Here is a 23,475-nt window from a genome sequence, read left to right as displayed (position 1 = left end):
GATGGCTGTTTCAAGTAGAAAAGCTGCTAAACATAAAGGCTTAGAATAAAAAGTGGGTGTATTTAATTTTAACAATGACTGCATGTATAACCTTCTTAAGCCAACACCCATATATCAATGCTGTCTGACTCAGTGGGTGGTACAATGTGGGAGAACAGTGACACTGATACCAGTCAAAAGAGTTGTTGCAGGGAGAAGAAAAGGGCTGGGAGGGTGTCATCCTGACAATGAGAACTGCTCCAAAGCAGTTTCAGCCGTTTCAAAGATCTCCTTTCTTGTCGCTCTCCTCTGCAAATCGCAGGATAGCTAACTGTGGCGTCACGGACATCTTATCTGCTGAGTAACTGTTTCGCTTCAGCACTGTGATGACTAATCGCAACCGAAAGTCAAGAACAAAAAATCAGACGAAAAGCTGCCGTTTCCATGAGATATCTCACAAGCAACACAAAAACACTGATAATAATCTAAATCACTTTATTAATTTAAGTTAGGTAGAGACACTAAACATCGGAACCACATTTGCTCAACAATGGAGCTTTTTTTTTTTTTTTTTGAATATTACAAAAAGAGGCTTATGTTATGCTGTCAAACAAAATAAAAAGGCAAAAATTAAGAGGTAGAGGATTTAGGCTCATCACTGTGACTGAGGGAATGATGCCTTTTGGAATGTATTGTATTTGACATTCAAAACAAAAAATATATATATATATATATATAAAGTATATAAAATAGTCATACATCAAATGTGGTGGGAACACTCATTTGGGCGAAGGTTAACAACATTTAAACATACATTTCACTTTAACTGGTCAGAAGAATGTCAGACAATTTTACATATTTTCTTTTTTGGTGGATGTGGGGGAATGAAAAAAACCCAAAACATTATTACAGTTCACTCAACCACTCAGTGTCAGGACAGTAACTTTGACTGGAGTTAGTTTTTTAGCAATGTTCAAAAATATAAACTTACAATATGAACAACACCTTTAAATGAACACAAATGGAATATGTAAAGGCCTGTTCTCTCGGGTTCTCTTTAAACAATACATTCTGCTATCAGTCACATGCTAATTCAACCCAGGACAGTGATTTTTTTTTTTTTTTTTTACTCGTGTTCCATTTAAGAGATTTATCAGAACAGCAATGACTGAGACTAATGATACAGGAAAGTCCAAAAAAGCTATTAATAACTTGGCTACTGAGTCCCATTTGGAATGCATTTAAAAAGTTAAACTATGCTACATGTCTCTAAAAATTACATATTTAGGCAAAAAAAAAAAAAAAAAAAGAAAGATGGTACATGGCCAAAACAAATGCACACTAGCGTGAATCAATGCTGTGTAAACTGGACTGAATAAAAGCCTCTGAATAAGAAAATGTTGGCTAGCTTGAAGCATTGTGTTAAATTTACACAAAGATCACTGGCAGTGTGGGGAAAAGCAAATCTGAATTTACATCATAAAAATTAGAACTTACAGTGCATGTCTACAAAAAATAAAATAAGTGAAAAAAAAAAAGATTACTGTTTGTACAGTAACATACTGTATATTTCCACAATGACACTAGATAAGGCTGGTGACTACATTATGAAAAGAGTTAATTACTGGATACCTTTTTTTTTTGTATGATTTCAAAACTAGTGATGGTATATAGATGTTGATTTCTATAAAAACAAAAACCCAAATGATTCCTTTGTGTAGTACGCAGCTTTTTGTTCCAGAGGAACAATATGGTAAATCTTTGCATTTGCTCAATGCAAGTGCACCAGTCTAGATTCAGTCTTTTTTTTTTTTCTTTTTCTTTTTTTTCACCCTCCCCCATCTTTCGTCTTCAGTGGTTGTTTCCATAAGCTTGCAGGTACAGCGGTGTGAAAAAGCCTCCGCCCCCTTCCTGATTTCCTATATGTTTGACACTTAAATGTTTCAGAACATCAATTCAGTTTAAATGTTAAAGGTAACACAAGTAAACACAAAATGCAGTTTTTAAATGAAGGCATTCATTATCAAAAGAAGATAATGAATGCCTTCATTTGGCCCACTACATGGCTTGTGGCCTTGAGAGAAAGTGATTGCAGGCCTTACTTGCCTCAGTTAAGGTCAAAGGTTATGCCTAAGAGACTTGGCAAAAATGGCTTACTTGGCAGAGGAAAGTTTGCCTCGATTTTTCCAGAACACATCTTGACTTGACTAAGACTTTTGGAAAATTATTCCGTGGACTGACAGGACAAACAGTTTAACTCTTTGGACAGTGTGTGTCCCATTACATCTGGCATAAAAGTATCTGCTTATCAGATCAACAGTGAAACATGGTGCTCGAAAACCCTCCAATCTGGTTGAATTACAACAATTCTGCGAAGATGAGAAGGCCAAAAATTCCTCATAAGACTCATAAGTTGTCACAAACATTTGATTGCAGTTGTTGCTGGTAAGGTTGGCCCAACCAGTTATTAGGTTTAGCGGGATTATCACCTCCCTCTGACTAATATTTAGATTGCCGTGATGTTCTGAAACACTGAAGTGTGATAAAATACACAAAAAAATAGAAAATCAGGAAGGTGGTGAACCATTTGTCACACCACTGCATGAATGCACCGGTTGTAAACACTTCTCCTTAGATCCCGTTCTTTGCTTCATTGTTGTTCATCGCCTCCTTCCTCTGAGCTAGGAAAGGGTACATGCATTTGTCGGCACCGAGGAACCGGTACATGCACACGATGGCCTCAAAGGGCAGAATGCTGTGGAAAACGGGATGGAGTTAGGACTAAAACTAAAGGATCGTCACTACATTTCAATTGGGGGTAATGGATCACTGAGAGGGTTTCTTACCTTTTCATAAAGTTAACCATGTAGATGATGCGAGGTGTGCAGACCATTGGCTGATCTGTGAGGATGGCTCTCATGGCTTGCTTCACACAGAACTCTGGCGACAGGGGCGGCAGAAAAGGCTCTATCTCCTTCCTGGATCGAATAAGGAGTAGTTACTGTTAACCACGTTGTTCAGTCAAATTTTGATTGAAATCATGTGTGTGAACAGCTGTTTTGTGGCTTGGGTCTTAACATTGGAAAGGTCACTACAAAACACAACTATGCTGACCAACTTTCCTGTCCCTCCAGTTTTGTGCTCCCCACAGCACAATACTGCCGCCACTGTGTTCTTCCTGGAGATGGTGATTAATGTACTGAGGAAATGTACATACAATCACCATCCTTAAATGAAGAGAGAATTGTTATGAGTAACAATGTCCATTTAAACCCATAACAGTCAATTTTGGTTGCATCTGACGAGGGCACCTTATTTTATAATGTAACTCGGCCCACTACATCTACATGCCTTGTGGCATTTTATTACTTTTTTCAATAATGGCTTTCCTATTGGGGCATAAAAGTAATGGGGACGGAATCAAAAATCCATTAAGTATAATTTCCCTTCCAATTCAAAATAATGTACTACTTTGGGTTGGTCTCTAACTTCAAATCCCAATCGGTGTCAGATGGTAATCTGTCTTCACTAACTCTGAGCAAGATATTTATGCAATGACACTGATTAGGACTAAATAGTTGTGGGGGTGCTGGGTTAGTTGACAGTAGAGCCACCTGCAGACAATAACCATCAAACAAAGTGAAGACCATAAGAGCAGCGGTTATTGTTTGGGGGTGGAGCAGGTGGGGGACAGAGACCAGGTGCACCTGGTCTTGAGGTTTTTACCCCGGGAGACAAAAAGCACCCCTCCTTGTTTACACGGTGTTGACTTATGAAACAGAAATCACTGTGTCGTAATTCTCCCAACAGACCCTCAACGTCTGCTTTGATGTTCAAATGTTGTTCCGAACACACTTTTTCAGGAAATAAAAACTCAACACAGGTGCGAGAAGGAAAAAAAAAAAAAAAAGAAAAAAAAGAAGTGCACCGAAGGGGATACGCTCGCCTGTTCGTGTTGCGGCTCACCTTATCCTGCAACCTTTGAACATTCCCGTGTTGACCAGGTAAGGGCACACCAGAGTCATGTTGATGCCGTCCTTCTCTGAGGCTTTAATCTCGTGGCTCAGGGACTCGTGAAACCCAATGGCACCGAACTTGCTGGCACAGTAATCCTGAGCAGAATAAAAAGAAAACAGATTTGACCCGTTAACAAAAAAAGAAGAAAAAAAAAAAAGAAAACGCACCTAGGGACTAGAAAACATTATCAAACATGCCTCAGTGGGCTCATTGGTTTCTCCTAGATGGTAATGATACAGCCAGAAAACCTGAGGGAGCCTAACCGCTTTTCTATGGTTTCATTAGCATTCTTCTCAAGCACATTAGTATGCCGCTCTGCTGGGCAGGAAGGTTTTGATGTGGTACGCTGTGGAAATAATCTTAGAAAAAAAACAAACAACAAAATAACCCAGACTAAATAAATAAAGGAGGGTGAATATATGCACGACAATAAACACAGGAAGCTCACAGTGCAGTCAGAGACTCCCAAAAAATAATAATGTGCACATCTGAGGTCACATGTAAGAAATTAACATTTCTAAAGGCAAACTGAAAGTGCAATACACTTTAGTGCTAATCTAAAACATTGTTATTAGCTATATTTTTAAACATGCCTCCTTAAATGAAGAGAGAATTCAAAGTAGCTGTACTTACAGAGTTTTTTTGCTGCAGGAATAAATAAGAAAACTATCATTTAAAAAAAAGAAAAATCAATTTGAAGAGGATACTGTTTTGCTCTCTTGGGTTATGGCGATAAATAACCCCCCTCAAAATATTTTAGAATGAATTAGAATTTAAAAAAAACTATAGGAAGAAAAACCATATCAATGGGAAAAGGTTGTGAGCTGAATATTGAATGAGGAGCAAGTAGTCCACAAAGCGATGATGAAGATGTCTCTGTCCCACGGGGAGCTGTCAACTCATTCTGGCCCCGGGGCCAGTGCCCACTGGGGGCCCCCGACGCTCCCGCTGCTGCAGATAGAGGAATCTATACGACACTCCCGAATGCTCATCTGTGTTGCTTAATTTAACGGGTGGGGGAACAACTAGAGAGATGGGGCCTAACCTCCTCGCTCTCAGCGTGCTAGCTGGCACGCCGACGGCCGAGGAGAAAAGCCCGCTCGCAGATGGTGGGAACGACGGGGATGTGTATGCGTTTCTGTGTATGATACTAACCTCAACTCCAGCTGTGCTGAATAAACCGAGGGAGCTGGCAACAGTCACAATGTGACCGTGATTCAGCTCCAGCATCTTGGGGAGAAACGCCTTGGTGGTCTGGAGGAAGGACAGAGGAGACAGAAGGGCAAGCAGAAAAAACAGAGAGGTTAGTTCACTTGGGCAGTTTGTCTGTGCCAACACTCTTTGATCCTCTCTGCCTTCCCCCCACTCAGTTTCTCTTGCTTCTCCATGGTGATGCAGAAAGAAGCATCAGAATGAGAATTCATATCTGAGAGAGGAGGGGGGAGGTGTACAACATTTAAAGATTTTTAAAACTTTTATCCTTATGAAGCTCATGTAAAAGAGAAGAGGGATGTCAAAGAGAGTGATGCGAGTGGTGCAGCAAAGTCTCTTCTTTTCCCACACAGATCTGGTGCCTTTCGTTGAGCCTTTCTCTAAAGACTTGGTGACAACACCAGTCGCAGGCCTCCACTCACTCAGCACCTGTAGCAGCTCAGTTCGGCCTCTCTTCTACCTACACCCCTCTGCTCCACCCGAGCGACACTCAGTGGAACAGCTCCTCAGATGAGCGAGTCCAGCTCAGGGATGAAAGAGTTTAAAAACCGCTACGCCACGTGAAAGGCGGACTACTTCCACCGGCTGGTCCAATGACGGTTAGAGGCCTACAGCTGAACCTGGCTCTACCCGTCTGCTGCCGGCTTTAGAGCGCCTCTGCACACAGCATGAGCCAATCAGCAGGTGGGACACATAATGACTATGACAGGAACTGACCAATCACTCTCCCACTGGGAGGTCTGCAAGAAACTGGGAGCCCTTTTGTTGGTGACTGAGCAAATGATATAGGTGAAATATGTGCTACCACAGTGAAGAATATATGTAGCCTGCAGTGCTTAAAGAGTGTGATGGAGGTGAGATCGAGATGTAAACAGAAACTTCCATCTCCCTTCACCTGTGAAACAGACCTTTACTGCCTATACTGTAACATTACAGAAACAAGTTCTTGCACAATTTATATGTGCAAGAATTTGCACATATAAAGTTCCTCTGTCTGGAAAATTTAACATTTTCCAGACAGAGCTTCAATATTCTGAGTTTATTTTTTTTGGATCCTTTCTAGTAGAAGAATACAAGCTTTACTTTGGTTTCACTGTTGTTCACTGTTTTTCACAGAGGTCAGGCTTTAAATAGAGAAGCTGATGTGAGGAAGTAGAAGGAAGGACTAAAGGAAAGAATGATTATGGGATGAATATAAGTCAAGAATATAAAGACAAGGAAGAAATAAAGGAAATAAGTAAAGAAAGGTCAAAGGACTAAATGGCAAAAAGGACTGAGGAAAGGAAGCTAAGAAAGAATGTGGAAGGAAGGAAGGAAGGAAGGAAGAAAAGTTGAAAAGAAGGAAGGAAGGACAGGATAGATTATGGATAAATTATGGAAAGGCTCTTACTAATTTTCCAGAAAAATATGATGTTTGGAAAATTATACACACCTAAATTGCTTGTATTCAAATAATTTGTGATGAAATAAATGAAAGGCAACAGTTTTATGATCTGAACCCCCTGCCAGAGAAATGATCCATGCTTCTTAATAAACATTTACAGAAGGGGAGCACGGAGCCAGTGAGAGCGTGGTACCAGGTAGTACAGCCCTGGATCCACCAGAGCAGGGAGGAAAACGCCTCATTAAAACTGCACCCAGAGATTAACTGTATTGGACCTACTGACATTTAATGTAATCCTTAGCGAGACTTCTGTGTTGTAGATGCCTTTCTGCTTGTTTAGTGAGATGAAACCTACACAGAGAGGCTGTTGTAAGAAATAAAAATGACCTCATTGTTTGAGTTAATTTTTTTTAGTCAGGTATAACTGATCTGAAACAGATCCAGACATCTGCAGTTTTCCAGGACATAAATTTTAAGGTCGGTGCAATATTCAACTCATCAAATGATGGGGCCCAAAGAGAGGTAACTCAGAGAATGCAAGACCCGGGCAAACGCTGAGAAAGGACTCTATGAGCCAGAATGGCAGCAGAGGGAGAGAGTTGCGTGCAAATGAAGAATTACCTCAAGATATGCCCATACCTGAGTTGAGCCAACATTTCCCACTCCCAAAGCAACTTTTTGACAGCAGGGAGTGACTTGACCTGGCACTATGCTATACAGTTCAAGCCAGTTTGCAGATTTCAGCTGGACAGATTTGCTGAGTGGTCTTTTTACCTGGAACTGGTGAAGGAAAGATTGCTGCCCCAAGCTGAGGACGGGCCTGAGCGTGACCAACCATCCCATCTCTCTCCCACCCTGCCGGGATGTCCTGCTTCTCATGGCGGCTCTGGCATGTGGGTATGACCCCCACTGACCTCTCTGACACAAAATGTGTGAAGGCAACGAGAGTCTCGTGTCTTACATCAGAGCCGCCGTAATTGGGTCTCAACGCTCTCTTGTTCCGCTAAATTACCCGCTGACACAGCCGGGCCTCCTTGGCCCAAGTGGGGTGCCCTGCCCGCTGCACCCCCTCCTAATTGGTGGGTGCCCCCTGGAGCATTTAAGCCACACAAAGCTTCTTGCAGCTGGGGTGTCAGGCTGCATTAGTGCTAGCGCCTGACCAACAGGAATATGAACAAAATATTGGCCTTTGCATTGGACCAGATGGCCATTTAATTGGGTTGACTTCTCCCTGGATGAGAGAATGGATGGGAGGGAGTACAAATCTTTCTGAGCACCAGAGCTTTACTGATACCACCGCAGAACGAGGAAATGGAATGGGTTGGGTTGATTTTAGTGATCATAAGGGATGATTGATGAAGGTTGTTCTTATTGGAGGGACCATGCTAAATAGTCAGCATCTGCTGGCTGTTACTTAAATCGTAATTCAAGTGGTTGCACAACAGGAACTAATTTATTCGCATAGAAGGAACATTGATGAGTTTGAATTGGTGTTATTAAGTACTCTGTGTCTCCAGAACATACCTACATAATAATGTAGGTTGAAGCAGAAGACTTGCTAAACTGAATTTTCTTTTTTTCCAATTTGCTCACCAAATTTACTTTTTCCCTTTGTATTATTATTTTTTTTTTATAAAGGTTTTAGTCATAAAGACACATTGCTGTGAATGGCATCAATAACAAAGCAGAAAGCTTTGTTTTTGCTCTCTTTTAGCTTTAATCAAATATCTTGCACACAATGGTTTGTGCAAGCAAAACTTTGGATGGTTTCCAAATTACACTACAGGTAGAAGCTAAATAATTAAGATTGATGGTTCTACAGCAGAATGTTTGCAAGTCTATAAACGGGTCCCAAAAAGTTCAAATCTTGGCCCACCTTTAATTTTTATGCTAACTTTTTCATATACTGTATATTATTCAATCGTACTGTAATTTACTGCTCTGCACCTTCTTCAAACTTGTTTGAGTATATTCAACATGTCTATGACAGTACACAAGAACAGCTCTGTAATCTATAACTTGTATTAAATGCAGAGAAAACAAAACTTTAGCACCGACAGAGAAAGTTTATGTGGAAAAAATAGTTACCAAATAGTTGGTGTTAACTTTTCAATATTTAACCTTTCGACTTGATGACTCGTCATTTAAGGAGTACGTTCATTATCTTGTGAAAAAATAGAAGCTCTTGTTAGGATTATTTGATAGTAAGTATAATATTTCCTGCTGGCAGATTGAACCTTTAGTCTGTCACTGACTATAGAAATGAACTGGATGTAAATGCGTTGGGAACTGGGATTTTCACATTTATCATTGTCTGCTCTATGCAACTTTACATGATTGTGGCCTAAAATTTCTTTTAAAGTATGTGTATAAAGAAGGAAAGTAGTCTAACTCAACTTACACTTAAAATGGTGCTTGAAGAGTAGAGAGATAACCAAACTCTGAAAAAAAGCTTTCGGTTTTTCAACATTTCATGCCTGGAAAAATCTTTAAACTGAACCGATTCTGCAATACTTCTGTGAATAAATTTAAAAGGTCTGGTTAAAAAGGAAGTTAGGTCTCAATGTACGCAAGTGTTTCACTGTCTGTTTTTGTTTGATTAACAAATCTATATTTACTGTATCGCTGCTATCTTTGACTGGTGCCCCATGCAAAGGAGAACCTTCAGTTTTAATGGGACAAACTGAATAATATAAAGGAAACAATAATTTTGATTGATATTTCTAGGACTTTATTTTTAGGACCTTATTTTCAAATGGAACTCAATGTTGAATTCCATTTGATTTTCAATATTGTGTATTTTACGGAAAGGGCATCACTGTGCTTTCAAACCAAGTGTTTAATCAGACACACCTCACTATCTTATACATAAAATATCATTTAAAAATACCACCCAGTTTGTATTTTTATAATAATTTGTTTTAACTTGACTGAACTATTTCTCAATGACTGAGAAATAGTAAAAAACTAAAGAATTAAGGCAAAACTCTGGGCTCTTTCTCGGATAACATTTTGGCTTGTGGGCATCTCCTAGTATCATATCAGACATTTAATTAAAAGGAAAGATTGATGGGTGATGGAGTCATTAATTTTAGAGGCAAGAACAGGTACATGGAAAAGGGAGGAGTGATAAGTAGCCGCATGAAGACATCCAGGTGCACTAGGCCAGAGGAGGGGCCCTTATAAAACTAGTCAAGTAGGACCCTTCTGCCTGGCTGCCTCCTTTCTCTGCCTACAGAAGGAATGCTGCCTGCAGAACTTGGCTCCTGTCAGCTGGCATCTTGTCAAGCTGATCCACAGACAAGAAACCAATTGTCAGATAAAGTGGGTCAGCAGCAGCTTACCATTACCCTCTCCCCTAGCCTATGCATGGGATGGCACCAGGTTCTTTTCCCGCCATGTCATGCCGTTGCACAAGATAAGTGAGATCTCCACAAGCGGGAAGGGGAAGCGAGTGTTTATCATTCACAAGGCCACCTGTTGGCTAACTAGCTCAAGATGCTGATGCTAATTTCCTTTCGTGTCATTCCACTAGATAAATGCAAAGCTTCAAAGATGAACAACTCTGGTGTCTCTCTTGCAAAATGACTGTGCATCCCATGTGCCGTCAATGACTCAGAAGTAAGTGGTCAACATCACAAATGGTCAGCTGGACTAATAAAAGCATCAGAGAAATGCATGCCTCATAAAAACAGAAAAATCTTAAGAGAAGAAAGGGACTGAATCATAGTTTGTGTGTGTGGCAAAGCCGGAAGAACGGCGCTGGCCTCTGTGACTCCCTTCCAGCTGCACCCAATGCCTTGAAATCAGCTTGGGAGGAGTCAGAGAGGCCCCTGGAAGGCGGAGAGATGGAGTACGGAGTATGGGGTCTGGGTTCGGCTGCCTTGGCAGACAACCACGCTACGATAACCATCCGTTTCCTGCTCCAATCTCAGTCATTGCCTCATTCCTGATACAGTGTCCAACAAATGAGAACTTGAACAGATCAGAAACTGTTGCTACAGGAGTTCTCAAGACTTTTTTCTCATACAGTTATGCTAATCAAGTGTGAGGAAAGCTTTGTTTGACAAATTTCAGATGTTTCTGAAGAGCAACAATGCTTTTCTTATTAGCAAGAGACTTTCCCAAAACATTAAGATAACTTGAGTTACAACATTTAGATTTTTTTCTGGCCGATGTCATTTTCTGATTTTCTTTAAGATTCTGTCTGATTTGGACCAACTCTGATCACTTTCTTAATTATAATGAAGTTATTTCTTTGTAAACAGTTAGCATGGGACATCTTTTTTTGTGTATATAGGTGTTCCACTGGAATTGCTCTAGGACTGTTGTTATTTATTAATAAATCAACAGTCTTAATGACTTTTAAATGCTTGTTTCTATTTATTTGCTGATGATAGTGTGATTTCCTCATGTGGATTGCCATCTGTAACAGTCTTTTGGTATTTTTTGTTTTGAATATTGAAAATAATAATAATAAAAAAACTTTAACAGCTCTTCACTGACTCAGAACCAAAGTCTTTTAACTTTCCATCTCTGCTCTTCATAAATTGGATTACAAATAATATTTTTAAGAGTCTTTATTAATTATCCCTTAAATCTTGGTATCTTCTTCAGAGCTATGTCTCATCTTTCTTTTAAGGGACACAAAACTGCTTCATTCACATTTTTTCCTTGTTGTTGGGATGTAATTTGTATGAATACCTCTCCACAGTTATCATCTGCTCTTAAGGCAGTCTACATTTAACTTCAACACAAACTTTAGATCTCTGACTTATCACTATATTTTGTATTTAGCATTGAATGATCTGCTTTATTTGTGTGACTATACTGTAAACCACTGATTCTTGAAATCAACTTTGAAAAAAAAAACAACCCTATGCATCTGAGTTAGGTTAAACTTGTAAACTGCACTTCGATCTGCACCACTTTGCTGCATTTAAAAGAAAATCATGTTAACCTTAAGCTACAGTTTGTCTGCTGAGTCATAAAAGGAGAAGTTAACCCATCTAACAACACATCACCAGAAAAAAAGAAATCTAAAACATGGAACAAAAAGGTACCACCTGCATGTAGTGAGAAACAGTGTTTGTGAGAGGATAGTGGTCAGGTCTCTGTTAGTCTAAGCTCTATTCATCCAGCTTGTGTCGTTAATGAACCACATCCTCCATTCTGGCTGTCGCCATTCATTAAATCCTTCTTTCATCTGCCCCGTCTCCTCCTCCCGACTCCCTCCCTCGTCTCCACCCCACCTCTAAAGAACGCACGCTCTCCATAGAATACTGGAGATACACAAACACAGCTCTCTATTTGGAATCCCCAAATCTGCCACCCAACCACTGGATCCTGACTCCAAATCCTGGACGTAAATGAACACGATGAGAGCCAGCAGAGAGGAGCATAAATAGAGAAACCATTAGGGAGGAAATACACAACCTGTTTGACAACAGAAGAGATTTTCATGCTCAATTAGCGAACTTCAAACTTCTGTTGTGTTGTCATTGCATCTCTCGGAAATTGTCTCAATATAAAAACAATCTGCAGCCACAAGAAAAGTGCAAACCCTGCTTCTCCCATGTAAAGTGAGAAGTGCTACAACAACTCTACCTCTGGGTGAGAGAGACATTACTGTGAAGTGAAACTGGGGTAAAAAAAAAAAGATTAAATAAAAAGACAACTAATTATGCACAGGCACGACAGCTGCCAAGCAGAGCTGGCTGCTGCAGCTAAGTGATAAAATTCATTTTCATTACAGAGCCCCATCCATTTGATTTTTTTTCAGAAAGGCTTCCCCTCACATGAATTTTCTAATCACAGTGGGAGTATGCATCCTGTGGAGGTTCAAATATGTCGCAGTTTAATAAACATACAATTATTTATAGAATTTAATTGGAAATGAATCTGTCAAACAAATAAATGTATTGTTTGTTTAATTTAATCTATACTAAATAATTAAAGATAAACATTAAGATAAAAAAACAATCTGTTAATCACAGACTTCTGATATCATTTTTTTTTCCTTTTTTGCATTTATTTACTATCTCAGTTCATTTGCAATAAAATAATCCACAGCTACGCATTGACTCATCAAGCAGACTCTAACATCTAATTGGTTAACCTGAGCTGTAAGTCATTGTGAAACCAATCAACTTTAGCCCCGTTGCTCGATTAAGAGATGGGGTCATTTGGACCCCGTGAGTTTTTTACTCTGTGCGCGGTCCGGTGGGGTCGCACAGCGTGCGCTTTTACAAAGGTTTTTTTGTGTTGTTTTTTTTTTTTTTTTTTTTTTTTTGCGTGGTTTCAGAAACTGATGGTGTGGCGGGAAAATCTCTCCACTTCCTGGCTGCTTGACCATGACATTTGCCTCCTTCTGAGCAAGGAGGCAGAAGGAGGCAAATGTCATGGTAACATATAGTGAACCCTCCCGCTAAGACCATGGGAGGGTTCACTATATGTTCACCCCACCCAATGTCAGATCCTCAAATTGTTTGAAAGTGCCCATAATTTAATAAATAAAATAAATCATTAGATTATGACGTAAATCTATCTTTAATAAACACTGTAGATATGTTTATGTGAAAAAAAGTATTCTTATGTTTTAATTCTGACATTAAGAAAGAATTACTTAGTTAGATCACACTGGCACATTTGACCTTCCCTATCCTCCATTCCTTTTCTGTTCTGTGCTCTTGTTTATTTGAAGTGAAACATATTTAAGTGAACAAAATGTTTCATTGGAGATAAAACGGCAGAGGAAGGCCCCTGGGAGGGGAGCCAAAAGAAAATTTGATACAGATCCCCATCAAATCACCACCTGCCAACAAAATGTGCTGAACTGATACGAGGCTTATGCAGATCCCTCCTTCCATCACAGGAGGATAAAGGAAGACCTTCCATACCACAGGAATCAGCAGCAAATACAGGGGAATTTTCATCAAAGAGAAACCTTGTGACATTCCTGTGGCAGAACTTTAGCTAAAAAGTGAAACGAAAGATGGCTATTTATGGTCAGATACTCACTCAATGAGGGATTTAGACACTATTTTGATTTTTAACTTGGACACCAAGAGGTGGGATAAGAGATTTTGAAGGAAGCATGGGAGCTGGCGTGGAAAAAATCTGGCATCACGTTGCTCGTGACACTGTTTTATATGGCTCATTACAGCTCAAGGCCCCAAACAAACAAAACAAACCATGACGACATGATCAGGAGAAGCTCACCCAGAAGTGTGCGTGACAGTTGACCACCATGGTGCGCTCGATCAGCTCGTCCGGGCACTCCAGCAGGTGGTGGCCTGAGACCACGCCAGCGTTGTTGATCAGTATGTCCACCTCTCCCACCTCTCGTCGCACCTTCTCCGCCGTGGAATACACACTCTCGCGCTTGCCCACATCACACACGTACGTGTAGACCTGAGGCTGGAAAGCAGGGACCTCCTCCACTCCTCCAACAGGTCCTGCAGAATGGAGAACGGAGAAATGATGAATGGAGGCTTAAGTATGGCGCAGAAGGTAAATGATGTGACTGTGGAAGAATGAATATATTGTCCACATGCAAACTATATTATTAAAATACTCACAATAAGTAATGCTTTAGTCAGAAATGTATTGAGTTGGATTTTTTTCCCCTGAAAGATACATTTTTTTCCCCCTCTAAGGACTATAACACATTAAAAATGAAATGAGTGCTGCAGTTGTTTTGATTGTAGAAGTACTAGTTGTATTAGTAGTTTGAATCCAACAGAAAAATGAGAGAACACCAAAGATTATCACCATTCACGTTTTTAAGTATGTGTCCCTGAACATTGTCAAATTTTCATTAGACTTAAGTAAAGTGTTCCTTTTTTTCTACAAGTTAAATAAAATTTAAGATTTTAAGCATTCCACCCAAACTGATTAGCTGATCATGAAACAAAAAATCCTCTGATTCCATCTCTGACTGACTGACAGGTGTATCTCCCCTTCCTTAAAGCTGCTCAAATACAACCTGAAACTCTAAAATATGGTGCAAAAAAGATGTTTCTATTCAGATTTTCTAGTATTTGACTCTGCAGTTAGCTCGAGCGCAATCGAGGGAAAAAATCGGTTGATTCCGATCTCTGGTTGATTGATTAGTCAAATTCCTGTATACGCTGACACTCAGGGAAGAGTTGGCTATAAATCTGAGATAGAGTAAAAAAAAATCGTTAACCTTTGTAGCAAAAACGAAGCAGTGATTTTTTTTTTTTTTTTACATCCTTCAAAAGTCCTTCAAAGGGCTGACTTACCATCTTTTGTGACGGGAGTCTCCGTTTCGTGGTATATATGTCGTACCATCTCTGCCGTTTCCTCATTGCTCTGGCTGTTTATGTCCCACAGGACCAGGACCGCTCGTCGCCGGGCGAACTCCTTGGCGAACAGCCGCCCGAGGCCGCTCCCAGCCCCGGTGATCACGCACACCTGTCCCGCCACGCTCTTCTCCTTGGGTCGCACGACCCATCTGGCCCCGGCTGTCACAAACGCCCAGAGCACCTTCAAGATAACCACGAAGAACTCCGCGATGATCATCATCATCTTGGCCGTGCTTTCTATGAATTTCAGATAAGCGATATTAAGACGCGCAAAAAAAGAGAAAAATTTATTGTTCCAACCTGTTAGCAGCAGAGGGATAGGGTTTCACCGAGAAAACTTGGATCAGAGCGCTGACAGAGGAAAGTGGTGTAGGAGCGCACGCAAGAGCTCTGATTATAAGAGGTAAAAAAAAACAATAATAATAAATGAGAGAGAGAGAGTTCAGTTAAGAATCCGGTTGCCTGTTAAGCGCTGATTTGCGGTGACTAACGAGCAGCTACTATGGATTGTTTCCTACCCTCTCTGCTGCTGCTACTGCTCCACATCTCATGTCATTCTGATCCGCATCTCACTCGCTATTTATTCAGTCCACCCATCCAACGCCAGACCCAATAGGAGTGGGCGCCTGACAAACTGAAGTGCCAGCTATCTTCACTACACTCAGCATGATGCAAGGCAAATAACTGGACAAAAATATGTGTGAATCCCCCACCAGTTAAAAACGAAATTACCGATCTCGAGTACCTTATCAGTACTTCTGTTCTGTTTAGTTAGACAAATGACAGAATTTTGGAGACTATATTGCAAGTTAATTTATTAGTTAAAATACTAAGTAATTATTAATGTATTTGTCTTTCCTGGTTTGTTCCCCGTTTCCAAGAGGAATGAAAGTTATTAATATCTATAAATCTACCCCTACAAGGTTGTGAGTAAACCTTTTCCCTGACAACTATGGCTACACTAACAAACAGAATTTTGGAGGGTTGGTCTTAAATATTTATTTATTTTTTTAATAAAGTTGAAATGAGCACATTTGTTTGTAAACCTAATATTAATTCCTAGTTATATTTGACAACATTAGCAACTCAACTATTTGACCATTATTAAAGTGAAAATAATTGGTTCTGTCACAGATTAATTTTGCCTTTTCACTGTAGGTGATGTCCAAAACAAAAAAAAACAAAAAAAAAACAAAAAACAGTAATGACATGTTTGTACTGGTTGTAGCCTACTTGGCCTGAATACATCCACATGAAAAATGTTTAAAATAGTCATAAGACTTGTGGTTGTCATAGTTTCTGTGGTGGAACAAGAATGTAAATACAGCTAGCAAGAGCGCCAATGCTAAACTAAAAATTGCTAGTGAGCTGATAGCCTATTGAATTTGGGATTTGGGGTTCTTTAGAAACCTTTGTCTTTCTGAGGACCGTAATATTTAAAGCTCCATAAAGACTTAAAGTAATAAAGACAAAAATAAAAAGTTTTTTTGTGTGTGTGTTTGTGACACAGTGCAGCATAGAAAAAATAATTATAGTTCCTGGTTGGCCTTTAGATTGCTCTCAGGATGTAAAACATTTCATATCAATCTTTACCAATTACATACATATACTGGCTATTTGTGGTGTAAATGGTGAGAAGTGTGCCTTACTTAAAAACAGCTTCAAATACACTAAAACCTTTCAAGCTCAGATAATGGAACTAAATGTATTATATCTCAGATGGGGGTGGGGTGGAATGAGGGAGTAATTGAGGTAAATTTCCTCATGTGTAACAAGGACACAAGGACACCTTTTTTTCTTGCTTACATCATTTTGGTGTTGTGCAATCTCTATCAACCTATCAGATGTCCAGTCTCCCTGTAGGGAGGGTAACTAACTGACAGCCAACCATTGAAAATTAAATTCCTTCATCAATCGTCTATAGAAGAGTACCATGCAAAACAAAACAGAAACATGAATGCTTACTGATCCCTGTAATAGACTAAATTTGAATTTGAATTAAACAATTTCTATGTGACTTTACATAAGCAAGAGGAAATGAAATCTAACCCTATATAATGTACATGAAATTCCTGATTAAATTATAGTTAAACTTTAAAAGAGCAACTGTTTTGACAAATGATTTGAAATGTACCTTATTTTATGGACACTCAACCCAATAGTAGAATATTCCAAATTATTATTATTATTATTATTATTATTATTATTATTATTATTATTATTATTATTATTATTATTATTATTATTATTATTATTATTATTATTATTATTATTATGTTACATCCTTTTGCTGTGACTGTCAGGACAACTCGTCTTGTTGAAAATCTGGAGACGTGTATTAATCTTTTTAGGTGTTGCCGCCCTCTGCTGGTTCAACTGGGCATTTACTGCAGAGTTGCGTCAAAAGTGTGTTTCTTTTCACAGATATACTTTTAAAAGAGTTGCATACTAGTAAACTTGAGTTTTGCAATAATGTACTAACTTTACTAGACCAGCATTAATAAAATAATTAGACCTGACCCAATACATCAGAGTAATACATAGGATGGTATTATATGTTTAAATAAAAAAATATATATATAAACTGATAAACTGATTATGCATATAATCAAATAATATTTCATTTGTTCAGGTAAAAAACTGCCCCATTTTTAGAACACTTTCAGTTCAGCCACATTGACTAATATGATGCAACAATATTTCAACTGCATTTGAGTTCATATTTTTGATATAATTTCAAAGCTCAGGTTTTTTTTTTTTTATCTATTCACAAGAGTACTTCTTTGAGAGTTTGCATCATTGTTCTGAAGAAAAAATGTCATGTAAGGTCACAAACTGATCATCAAGCTTTCTTCTTCTGTTTTTTTCTTGTAAAGCAGAACTTATACTTCCATGAGTGTCAACATGAGGTTATTTTAATAAAATAATGTTAATTAAATGCCAGTTGAAATGGGGCATACATTCATCTCACAAGTCTCTCCTGTTACTTCCACCTGCCTCTCCTAAGTAGCTTCAATGCAGTTCCATTTTTTTATCCATTTGATTACAATGACTGTTATTGTGGCTTGCTTTACGTCCCAAAACCATGGAGCTCGTTTTATAACCCTTTTTGAAGTGATAAATTTTAGTCTATGTGCTTTTGACATCTTTAGCTTGACGAATCATGTGTTATTTCACAATATCTTTTAGCAGACATATTGCCAGACAGGTCTCATTTGTTTTATTAAGCAGTGTGACAGAAAACCCCAACAAAAATAAAGTAAAACAAAAGAAAAACATCAATTCTGTAAAGGGCAATTGCACTCTCTTTGGATAAGTAGTATTAATGTATGGGTTGATTTTGTTTCAAAATGGAAGAAACCAAAAAAGGTAAATGCACATTAAATATAGTCCAAATATGAAAATATTTTATTTTAATTTAATGACTAAAATAACTACAAAACGATATGTGTGGAAAACTACATTGCATTTTTTGTAACAAACAAACAAACAAACAAATAAATGGATAAATCTCATAATTAGCTTTCTATTTTTAAAAATTATATAGTAACTCATTATAATACATGTTACCGATGCTGAATTTGCAAAGATGTAAAGGGTAATAAGCTATTCATCTCCTTACTCACTCTATTAAATTACATTATATTAAAAATGTTTGCGTATAACACTGGTCATAACACACAGTAAATATATTTTCAAAAATAAATTTTCAGAAGATCAGAGTTATAACCATAGCTATTAACAACTATAAAACCAGACTAAAATTAAACTGCCCCAGACATAGAACAACAATAATAAAAAACATAATTTAAACTTGTTTTAGTAAATAATAATAAAAACATAATTTAAACTTGTTTTAGTCAGGCACCCAAGTGGACACCCTGACAATCCTTTATCCAGCACATGCGCAGATGGAGATTTCTCTTTCTCGGTGATCGCAATGGCGGACGCAGAGTGAGTGGTTCCTCTGTTTTAAAATCTAAGCACATCTAGTCATCATATGGTTATAACTCCATATTTAATTGCTTATTTGAGGAATTTAGGTGTTATACAATTAAACGATTAAAGTATTGCTGGAGAATGTGACTTTTAGCTTTAGTTTTTATGGCTATTTTATGCAGATAGTGTTGGCAAAGCAGTGTTCAACATGGCTGCTATTTGGTCTCTGAACACTCAAGAAATGTTCTGTTCTTTTTTAATAATAAAGGAAATTTGGGAATTTACTACATATATGTAGCAACACGTATTTTCTAGTCATTTGTTGTCAGTGTATGAATTTTGATGGAAGCCGGTAAAGAACTAGGCTAACCAGCTAGCACTACAGCACTCTAAATGATATGGTTTCGTTCAACATTCTAGCTGCTGCTATATTGGACAGTCAAAACATGGTGCCCCTTTATCGACAATAATTTTAATAATATGCCTCGACAGAAAAAAGGTTCCGTCGGTCCCTGAGAGCCTTTTAAAAAGGCGAAAGGCCTACGCCGCCATGAAGGCCATGCGTGTCAAGAAACTACTGTCGGAGAAGAAGGTAAATTTGATCTGCTGCTTAACGTAGTCTATGCTTTCTCAAAGCTGAAAGTAGCTTTATGGACCGTTTTAAGCATATCGCTATTCATTTCAGGCCCGGAAGGTGACCAGGAAACTGATCTACAAGAGGGCTGAAAAGTACCACAAGGAGTACAGGCAGATGTACAGGCGTGAGATCCGCATGTCTCGTATGGCTCGCAAAGTGGGGAACTACTATGTGCCACCAGAGCCCAAACTGGCCTTTGTTATCAGGATCAGAGGGTAAGTTGCTCCTATGGTTATGGTGTCATGACTTTAACATGGAATGCTGGAGTTGCAATAATTGTTCTCCCTGTGTTTGTTTTTGGTTGATGGTCAGTTCTTGCTCAAAGCCAGTCTAGTATCTATGTATTGATGACTTGCCACTGTGTGGTCTGCCTTATTGAATTTTTATACTCTATGTACTTTGCCAGTTTCAACTTAGTTGTGCAAGTTTAGAGATGAGATTAGGACTGATATGTAGGACTCTTATTGTCTTAAATGTATTTTTCTTGTCTGGAAAAGTATGGAAATAGAAAATATAGGAAATCATAGGCATTTTAAAATCATATTCTCCATCCCAGGAACTGTCATAGTTAGATTTTCACAAAGATTTTTTAAAGTAACTTTAAAGGTAACCTAATTGGGTGCTTTTCTAGTTTTCATGTAAAATTAAAAATATCTTCATCTGCTCCCTCCATCCTTTGATCAGTTGAGCCATCCAGTAATTTAACCATTAGTTCAGCCATTGGTAGCTTTATACAAGTCTTATGAACTTTTGTTTCTTCCTGGGCTGTTATTACTTTTTCTTAATATCTTAGTTAAGTGTGCAAAGTGATATATTTGTCAGTCTGTCCTATCATTAGATTAGTTATATTTCTACCAGCCCATCTGGTTTTGTAAGTTCGATAGCTCTTAGTAAGTTTTCTTTAGCTAAAGCGGTATAAACTGATAGTAAACTTTTGTACTTTAGATGTGGGCTAAAAAAATGCATATCTGGTCATCTGGTAGTCAAAAAGGGAATATACATTTCTTTGTATTATGTCTAGGGCCGTCAGTCAGAGCAATCTAGTGATTATTAATAATCTTGGGTTCATTTGTTCATCTCAAATGTTATGGCTTTAGGTGTAGAGTCGTGTTCCGATGGCAATTTCGGAGCTGTTGAAAAATAAAAAATCATCTCCACAATTCTGTAATGATTTTAAAACTTTAGTACATAGTCTCCCAATCACACCATGATTAGATGAATTTTATTGGTAGAATTATTAAATGTTTTTATTTAATAATAAAAACATTATTATTAAATAATAATGTTTTATTATTTAATAATAAAACATTATTATGTTTTATTATTAAATAATAAAACATATTTAATGTTTTATGGTCGCTTAAGATTCGTGATTTATTTCACGAATCTTAAGCGACCATGACTAGCAAGCTAAGATGGTTAAAATGTATTGAGCAGCAACAAATTGCTTGTTTAAAGAAGCAATCCATGTAAAACTAAGTGGTTAATGATGAACATTCTTTCCCCGACTTATCGACAATGGTGAAAGATTAGTTTCATTAGCCAATATCCTTCTGAAACCACTATCACTACAGCAATTTGACAGTTAAATGTTGGCATGGCTCAAAGACTAATTATTATTGTTGTGTTTTTAGTATCAACGGTGTCCCACCAAAGGTCCGCAAGGTTCTGCAGCTGCTCCGTCTGCGCCAGATCTTCAACGGTGTGTTTGTCAAGCTGAACAAGGCTTCTATCAACATGCTTAGGATTGCAGAGCCTTACATTGCTTGGGGGTAAGAGTTTTAAAGTGTTCAAATCTAGATTTTTTTATTAATATAGGTAAAAATATTTTGGAATGTGGTTAATGATGCTGAACTTTTTTCCCCATCATATCGACCATGGTGAATACTTGCTGAAACTAAGCCAGTTTTGTCTGAAACCACATTCCAAGCCATTCTGATTGCCTTAACTCCCAGTTACTGGTTTGTTTTTTTGTTAGCATTGTGAAGCATTTTGAGTTTAATAAGCCAAGGTTTGGACTTTAAAAGTCCATAGAGTGATCTAAAGGAAATATAAAACGTTCGATAAAAATTTTGTTATAAAGTATGTATGTGGACAGGGGATTAGATGCCTTGACTGCTCAGAAATGAGAATCATAATTTTCTCCACTAATCTGAACCGCTTTCTTAGATGTGTGTAATCCTTGGGGGACCCACAAGATCTTGCAATTTAAATGCAAGATCTTTGGGGTTTGGAGTTAAGACTTAACTGTGTTTTATATATATGTATATAAATGCCCTAATACTTTTAACTAGATTTGGAGTCGTTTTGTTAGGTGATCCACAGCCCTAATTCTCATGGCCCACTGTCTTGAATTTTTTAGTAATGTTCTGCATCAGCCTCGTCTCAAATGAACAGGTCATAGCAGACTGCTGTACACCTGTTGAAACTGGAAATCATCATCTGTGTTGGGAACTGTTTATTGGGTTAGAAACGCGTCTTCTTTAAATACTGGGCTCTTGTTGAAAGGTTTAAGCTCAAGTTGAACACCAGCAACATATTTAAATAGTTAAAAGTGTGTAAAATTTCAAATACTGTTTGAAATTATGTTCATGACTTTTATAACTATTTTCTGATAATACTTAGATACCCCAACCTGAAGTCTGTGCGGGAGCTCATCTACAAACGTGGCCACGGCAAAGTGAAGAAGATGCGTATTGCCCTCACAGACAATGGTCTGATAGAGAAGCCCCTTGGTAAGAATCTCTTCCCTCACACAACTTGACATTTTTTGCTGTTTACTCTTTTCTATCTATCCTATATCTCTGCACATTCTCATTTCTAATTTTCACGTTGTCTTGGCGCATAACGTGGCTAATGATGTACACTTTTTTCCCCGTCTTATCGACTTTGGTGAAAAAAAACAAAACAAATTTAGCCAGTTGTATCTGAAGCCACTTGCCAGTTTTATTTATTTAGAAAGCTTGTTTTGGTTTTATTTCACAAATCTTTATGATCCATCTATAATTTATCCTGAATTCTTAAGTCAGTCTCATAAAATTAGACCTTATGTACATAATTGTGTCTTTGGTCTTATTTTGATTTCAAAGTCCCAAATCTGAGATCTTAAAATACTGATACAAATTTTTCTGAGATATCTTGGTTTTGTTTCATACAACAGAAAGAAAATTGGTAGTAGAAGAATCAGTTTCTTTTCAATATATAAAACTGAAAAAGGCCCACAGTTTGTATTTGAAATTACTGTATTTTCAGTGAAATGAGTAGCTGTGCAAAATTAATTTTTTCCTACAGGCAAATACGGCATCATCTGCATTGAGGACCTTATTCACGAGATCTACACAGTTGGCAAGAACTTCAAGATGGCCAACAACTTCCTGTGGCCTTTCAAGCTGTCATCGCCACGTGGTGGTATGAACAAGAAGACCACACACTTTGTGGAGGGAGGTGACGCTGGAAACAGGGAGGACCAGATCAACAGGCTGATCCGAAGAATGAACTAAGTTTATGGTAAGTTTTAGGATTGCCGTACAGATATTTAAAAACAGCTGTGGTCAATGATGCATAATCTTTTTTCCCCGTCTTATCGACTATGGTGAAAATTAGTTGTTAGTAAGCCAACCATGTCTGAAACCACGTCTTTGCAATTACTACTTATGTTCATTACCTGGAGTTTGTTTTCTAATACTATTTTTTTCTCTTCTTTTCAGGTTTTCTAAGGACTCAAAATATACAATAAAAACATGTTTAAAAAATTCTCGTTCACATCTGTGTCATTTCCTTCCTTTGCTGTATGGCAACAAACCCTTTTTGGGAGTTCTGTTGTTCAAGGACATTGCCAGTCTTCATAAGCTTGTCATGGGTTTTACTTTTTAAGGAATGTTTAACTTTAACCAAATATCCTTTGAGGTTCCATATTTACGTTCCCAAAAATCAAAATTTGAACAAATTTGATTTAGAACTCCTGATGGATTTAATCT

General features: G+C 38.1%; 2 protein-coding genes and 4 non-coding genes across 6 annotated transcripts; 5 read left to right on the top strand and 1 right to left on the bottom strand.

The window, feature by feature from the left end:
- Positions 1-457: 457 nt before the first annotated feature.
- rdh10a (retinol dehydrogenase 10a) lies at positions 458-15,623 on the bottom strand. Its single transcript, XM_044104651.1, has 6 exons — positions 14,860-15,623; positions 13,814-14,049; positions 5,152-5,250; positions 3,946-4,091; positions 2,826-2,957; positions 458-2,734 (listed from the first exon to the last, which is right to left on the bottom strand). Exons 1-6 carry the CDS (start codon positions 15,143-15,145, stop codon positions 2,611-2,613), a joined length of 1,023 nt encoding a protein of 340 aa, XP_043960586.1. The 5' UTR covers positions 15,146-15,623; the 3' UTR covers positions 458-2,610.
- A 3,167-nt stretch (positions 15,624-18,790) lies between these two features.
- On the top strand, positions 18,791-23,356 carry rpl7 (ribosomal protein L7). Its single transcript, XM_044104650.1, has 7 exons — positions 18,791-18,876; positions 19,354-19,453; positions 19,547-19,713; positions 21,133-21,270; positions 22,124-22,233; positions 22,790-23,005; positions 23,206-23,356. Exons 1-6 carry the CDS (start codon positions 18,863-18,865, stop codon positions 22,996-22,998), a joined length of 738 nt encoding a protein of 245 aa, XP_043960585.1. The 5' UTR covers positions 18,791-18,862; the 3' UTR covers positions 22,999-23,005; positions 23,206-23,356.
- On the top strand, positions 20,975-21,064 carry LOC122824702. Its single transcript, XR_006369549.1, has one exon. It is a non-coding gene; the product is annotated as a small nucleolar SNORD12/SNORD106 (small nucleolar RNA).
- Positions 21,332-21,423, top strand: LOC122824699. The gene has a single exon (XR_006369546.1). It is a non-coding gene; the product is annotated as a small nucleolar SNORD12/SNORD106 (small nucleolar RNA).
- LOC122824701 lies at positions 22,345-22,438 on the top strand. The gene has a single exon (XR_006369548.1). It is a non-coding gene; the product is annotated as a small nucleolar SNORD12/SNORD106 (small nucleolar RNA).
- On the top strand, positions 23,043-23,135 carry LOC122824700. The gene has a single exon (XR_006369547.1). It is a non-coding gene; the product is annotated as a small nucleolar SNORD12/SNORD106 (small nucleolar RNA).
- Positions 23,357-23,475: the final 119 nt, after the last annotated feature.

The sequence above is a fragment of the Gambusia affinis genome, linkage group LG21, assembly GCF_019740435.1.
Source record: "Gambusia affinis linkage group LG21, SWU_Gaff_1.0, whole genome shotgun sequence".
Taxonomy (NCBI): Eukaryota; Metazoa; Chordata; class Actinopteri; order Cyprinodontiformes; family Poeciliidae; genus Gambusia; species Gambusia affinis.
The sequence above is the reverse complement of the archived record's forward strand: the minus strand, read 5'-3'. Positions and strand labels throughout refer to the sequence as shown.